At 34.9% G+C, this 6000-nt stretch overlaps 1 protein-coding gene across 2 annotated transcripts; it reads left to right on the plus strand.

Moving 5' to 3' along the window:
• The first annotated feature begins 1106 nt into the window (after nt 1-1106).
• Nucleotides 1107-5490, plus strand: LOC143634436 (uncharacterized). Of its 2 annotated transcripts, none has more exons than XM_077102523.1 (6): nt 1107-1453; nt 2461-2614; nt 2698-2771; nt 2865-4376; nt 4450-4549; nt 4630-5490. In XM_077102523.1, exons 2-6 carry the CDS (start codon nt 2476-2478, stop codon nt 5283-5285), a joined length of 2481 nt encoding a protein of 826 aa, XP_076958638.1. In that variant the 5' UTR covers nt 1107-1453; nt 2461-2475; the 3' UTR covers nt 5286-5490. The 2 variants fall into 2 exon arrangements, with proteins under 2 accessions (XP_076958638.1, XP_076958639.1); XM_077102524.1 differs by having other exon boundaries at nt 2464-2614.
• Nucleotides 5491-6000: the final 510 nt, after the last annotated feature.

Here is a 6000-nt window from a genome sequence, read left to right on the forward strand (position 1 = left end):
TACATAATATGGACTGGGTAAACCTCATACAGTAATTGTACTAGCTATAACGTATCTTTTGTTTCATTTCTTCTGCAATAATCACAAATTTTTTTTTTATTATGGATCTACTACCAGAAATTCAACGCGTAATCTCAACATTCAATTTGTATTCCTAAATAATCTCATTTTTCAATTATCGAATCTTTATTTTACCAAGTTCAATGTTAGCGAGATAAACGAGATCAGTCAACATTTTTATGTTTCGATGCAACAAGAAGATTTTATTGTATCAAGTAGTTTTGTTGGTTGGATAATTGGTCAAGGTCAAGACTGAATTAGTGACTTAAAGATTCAAAAAGTAATAAATTAATAAAAAGATTGATACATAAGAATAGGTAAATGTAATGTGTATCACGATTAGCGTATTGGGTTCTGTATAAGCATGTTAACGCCTGAAACACCATTTGGCTCTAGGTAAATGTGACATTTAGCATCATAATTTATGTGACAATAACGTGAACCTTTAACTACGAATTGCTAGTTAAACCATAACATAAAAACATAGCTTTAAGACAGTATGTAGCTGGGTAACACCTAGGTCCACATAAAAAGCATGGGTGCCAAACACCATTTGTTAATGGGTAGGATCGTGAAAGCGCTAAGTGCAAATTTTTGGATGTGTGTGTTCATTCAATTTTTGGACCAATCAAAAAATTTAATTTATAGTGTGAAGCCAGCTACCAATCTATTACACACAATCTAATATTTACTATTTCAATATTGGTAAAAATGTTATTAGTTTGAAAATGATTACTCTGGTTCAATGTTTTTTAAACCTGATAGGTTCGAACCGGTTTAGTATGAGAAAATAATTTTTTTTATTTAATAAATTTTCAACCTTAAACCGCCATTTTGAGGTGATTTGGCTGTTCGAACCGGTGAACAGGTAACCCATCTGGTTCCCTGTTTGATCTGATTATGAAAACATTGGTATAACGTTATAAAATTTCAGTTTTAATTTTAAGTTACTTTCGTAATAAAAGAAAAAGTTTTTCTTTTTCTCACTCAAAAGTCAAACCCATAAACTTAATTTTACAAACCGAAGAACATTTATAAAAATAACATAAACAACAAGGACGCATCAGCAAAAAAGAGAAACTACAGTATGTATATGTGTGTGTGTATCGTCGGTTTCCTATTAGTTTCGCATCTCTTTCTTCCTTTTTATTCATTCTCTCTCTTTCTCTCTCTACTCTGTGTGTTTTGCGCGTAATTAGGCAGGGGCCCAACCCAACCCAAATGCATTATTATTATTATTATTATTATTATTATTATCACTTCGGAAGTTGTAACCGTTGGATCTCCGTCTTCATTTTCCAACTCTAATGTCAGATTCCGGCCATAATTCAATCCACCGTCTCACTCTTTAACTCTATACTTTCATCGTCTGATTTGATCAAAGCTTTTTAAGGTATACCCAGAATCTGATTCTACTTTTCACACTCTTCTTCTTCTAGACTGCTTTTTATTATTATTATTATTATTATTATTATTATTAGGAAAATTTGATTTTAATAACTTAACGCAGTTGGCCGATAATAATCCCAACTTTGAAAATAGCTGTTACTGGTCCCAACTTTCACACTATTTGTTTTCACTGGACATCCGTTAAAAAAAACTTAACGAAGTTAAGTTTTTTTCAAATTTCAAACTGATATTTTAGGGCTTTTGATCGGAATGGGGATACGAGTCGATTTATGTAAAACTTAACTCGAAACGCCGTTTCAAACAACTTGATTTTTGTTAAATAAAAGTTTAAACACCGGAATTGAGGCATCCTTTAGTCGTTTGGACAACCGTTTGAAGGTAAGTTTTACATAAATCGACTCGTATCCTCATTCCGATCAAAAGCACTAAAAAAACTTAACTTTCGTTAAGTTTTTTTTTAAAGAGGTCCAGCGAAAACAAATAGTGTGAAAGTTGGGACCACTGTGACAGCTATTTTCAAAGTTGGGATTATTATCGGCCAACTGCATTAAGTTGGGATTATTAAAATTAAATTTTCCTTATTATTATTAAGTAATAATAAGTAATTGTTTGTTTCAGTTCTTCGTTTATTTTGCTTTTTAGTTTGAATCTGAGCGGTTACCGGATCAAAATTATAATTTTCAAATAAATATTGGAATGAATTTGGATGAATACGACCTTTGTTTCATTTGCTGTATTTTTGTTATTGATGGATGACTTCTTTTAATGTTGGAATTTGAGTATTTCATATTTAACAATTGCTTGTGGTTATTCCTTTATGTATAATAATATTATATTTATATTTATTCATTCATTTTGTTTCTTTCAATGTCTTCTAATTCTACCCGTGAATCTTTTCTAAATTTACCGCCTAAACTCACACTTTTCGGTTTTCAAGCTTCAATTTTTATTATTGTTAACAAACATAATTACAACTTTGGTTTGCATTAGCAGGTGTTAAATAAAATGAGTAGGAATTATAATGAGAGAAATAAGAACATAGGAAGCCCGATTCCGGGATGCTTGGGACGGATGGTGAACCTTTTCGATTTGAATACGAGTCTAGGAACAAACAAATTGTTGACAGACAAGCCACATTATGAAGGTATATAGACTTATGTTTGATACTTAATATATGTTTTTCGACCTTCTATTTTTGCCTTTTTATTAATGTGTTATTTGAAATAGGTTCGCCGTTGTCTAGGAGTCAATCGGATGTGTCAAGGTCTCGTGTAATTGATGATCATGTGCATGATAAATTGGTAATTAGTTAATTACTAATTTATTTAACTTAGGTCTTTCAAATGTTTTGCTTATTGACAGCATACTTTGATTTATGTTGTTGGCATGTGTAGATGGTGTCTGAGTTAAAAAAATCTCCATCGAATAAGAGATCAAACGGGACTCCTATAAAGATGCTTATAGCACAAGAAATGTCGAAAGAAGAGGTCCCGAAGCAGAGTCCACCTAGTTTAGTTGCCAAGTTAATGGGGCTCGATGATCTTCCACATCAACATCAACTCGGTTCCGCTTCTTCTAGAAGCAATACAAGAACATCAAGATCACGAAGCCATTCTGGATCATTGGACTTTATGCAGAAAGAACACGATGAGGGTAACCGGTACAAAGACGTATTTGAAATATGGCAACAATCATGCAAAACATATGATGATGGTTCATCACAAAAAGGGAGAAAACACAAAGAAAGCAAGAACGATAAAAACATGGCTCTCGTTCGTGAGAAATTCGTTGAAGCGAAACGGTTATCGACTGATGAAAAGCTTCGCCAATCCAAACAGTTTCAAGATGCTTTGGAAGTTTTAAGTTCTAATAAAGATTTATTCTTGAAGCTTCTTCAAGAACCGAATTCTTTGCTCTCACAACATCAAAATTTACACTTTGTACCACCGCCTCCCGACTCAAAATGCATCACGGTTCTTAAACCGTCTAATTTGTTAGACCCTCATAATTTATCTTCTGGAAAGAAAAATGGAAAGTTAAATGGTAACCTTAATAAGCCAAATCAACCGACTCGTATTGTTGTACTGAAGCCTAGTATTGGAAAGCCATCGATAAAAGAATCAAACGAGGATGGATTTTACGGAGATTTAGAAGACAACGAGGCAAAAGAAAGTACGTGTGGCATACCAGAAAGTCCAATTGGTCAAAGTGGTCATAGAAGAGATGAAACCCTTCTTTCTTCTGTTTTTTCCAACGGTTATATCGGCGACGAGAGTTCATTTAGTAAATCAGAAGTTTATTATGCAGCAGGGAATCTGAGTGATTCTGAAGTGATGTCACCAACTTCCCGACAGTCGTGGGACTATGTCAACCGTTTTGGCAGCCCGTATTCGTCTTCCTCGTTCAGTCACACGTCTTATTCTCCAGAATCATCTGTTTGCAGGGAGGCTAAAAAACGACTGTCGGAAAGATGGGCGATGATGTCATTAAACGGGAATGTTCAAGAACCGAGACATGTAAGAAGAAGCTCTAGTACATTGGGAGAAATGCTTGCGCTTTCTGATTTGAAGAAATCTGTAGAATCAGAGGAAAATTGTCAAAATGGTCAAAATAGTGATATCGAAAGTAGTCCTAAAAATCTTGTGAGGTCAAAATCTCTTCCGGTATCTTCTACCGAGTTCTTGAAAGTCAAGAAGGATGATGATACTAAGGAGTTGACCAAGGAAAAAAGTGTTAAATCGTCGTTCAAAGGGAAAGTTTCAAGCTTATTTTTTTCTAAAAGCAAGAAATCTCGCAAGCAGAAACCCCGAAAGTCTGATAATGATGAAGGTCATCAATCTTCTAGTAGCATTGGTAATGATGGATCTCAGTGCATTGGTGACATAGTGGTTAAAGATCTACCTGAGGTATGCACTCTAAATTTAAGCAAAGTTAGTCAAATCAAATTCATGTTTTTAATTAATATATGTGTTATTGCAGAGGGGCATTTCTGGAAATGCAAGTGAGAATCAAGAGCAGCCGAGCCCTATTTCGGTTTTGGAGTTGCAGTTTGAAGATGATGACCATACATCAGGACATGGTAATTAATCTTAATCAACAAATTTATTCTATTTTCTTATTATAATTACATGTATCTTATGTTTCATGATGTATTAACAGGAGATCTTAATAAATGCAATCTGATTGACAAATCGCCACTAATCGGATCTATTGCACGGACTCTTTCATGGGACGAGTCTGCTGTGGGGTCCGTCTCTCCCGTTTTAGGTAAACCGTACGCAAAGCTCTTGAGTCCTGAGGAAGAAGAACAAGAATGTTATTCGTATGTCCAAACGCTATTATCAGTCGCTGGAATTAGTGACAAGGTCCAGTCAGATTCAGATACCGCCAGGTGGCATTCACCCGAAAGCCCTCTGGATCCATCTTTGAGGGACACGTACATGAACCAAACCGATAAGGCGGTTGACCTGTCCAAACAAAGACACCAAAGATCGTTCCAAAAGCTCGTTTTTGACGCGGTCAACCAAGCGTTAGTATCTGGGACACACAAACACATTGACCATGTGTGGGGTCAGATTAAGGAATGGTTATCTGGTGAGGAAAGGTGTGTTTGGGATGGCGACGAAGAAGATGGTGGCGGCACGACGACCCCGCTGGCGGTGGAGTGGGTGGTGAGGAGAGAGGTTGTGGGCCAGGTTTGGAAAGAGGATTTGAGATTGCAAATTGATGATATTAAAAAGGAAATAGAAGAGAAAGTGATGGAAGAGCTTGTGGTAGAGTTGACAGGTAGAGTGATTTTGGCTTACACTCCTTAATTAATCGCACAATTATTTGTCTATTGATAATATTATTATTATCATGTCTTGTGAGTTTCCAACAATTATGGTCTTTTCTTGGTGTCATCTGTGTGTAATATAAAACAAGTATAATTTAATCCAGTCCGAAGAAGTCAGGGTCTGTTTTGTACAGTTTTCTCTTTTGTGATATCTTGTTTCCAGAGTTTAAAAGCTAACTAAATATCCATGTTTGTATGTCAATCATTTTCCTTTTAACATATGTGTTATCTAATAAGATTGCTTGCTGCTACATAGCATGCACGTACATTGTTACATATATCTGTTGGTACATTTTTAATTTGGTCACAGAAATTTGAAAATCACCAAATGAATTGTCATCTATTTGGTTAGTCTGCAAAGAAGTCGTATTTAGGGAAAATACGACACATTTAAGTGTAATCCGATTCGGCTTTTATATATTGAATGGAGCATGTTGTAAAGCTCAAGCCTTTTCTTGGTAATTTTTATATGTGTAGTGACTAACTTGAAAATTATCATACTTAAGTTCCAAAATTTTCAACAAAGCCTTTAGAAATAAATAAACTGAAACATGTTTTAACACTTAAAACTATTCCAACTTGTAGCTTTTTGTTTGTATCATATGTTTGTTTGTTTGTTTCCAATATTATATAACAAATCCACCATGGTCTATAGGAAGATTTGATTGGTCTCAAGTGTAGAAGAATCGTGGCAG

Source organism: Bidens hawaiensis, unplaced genomic scaffold (assembly GCF_021521415.1).
Source record: "Bidens hawaiensis isolate Kalapana, Puna unplaced genomic scaffold, B.hawaiensis_p1.1 tig00007049_1, whole genome shotgun sequence".
NCBI classification, from domain to species: Eukaryota; Viridiplantae; Streptophyta; class Magnoliopsida; order Asterales; family Asteraceae; genus Bidens; species Bidens hawaiensis.

What these genes read in the sequence shown, in the direction of transcription:
- LOC143634436 (XM_077102523.1), top strand. Translation starts at nt 2,476, where the DNA reads ATGAGTAGGAATTATAATGAGAGAAATAAGAACATAGGAAGCCCGATT. An exon ending in TGGTTAAAGATCTACCTGAG is followed by an intron (nt 4,377 to 4,449) that starts GTATGCACTCTA and finishes GTGTTATTGCAG; the next exon opens with AGGGGCATTTCTGGAAATGC. An exon ending in TGACCATACATCAGGACATG is followed by an intron (nt 4,550 to 4,629) that starts GTAATTAATCTT and finishes ATGTATTAACAG; the next exon opens with GAGATCTTAATAAATGCAAT.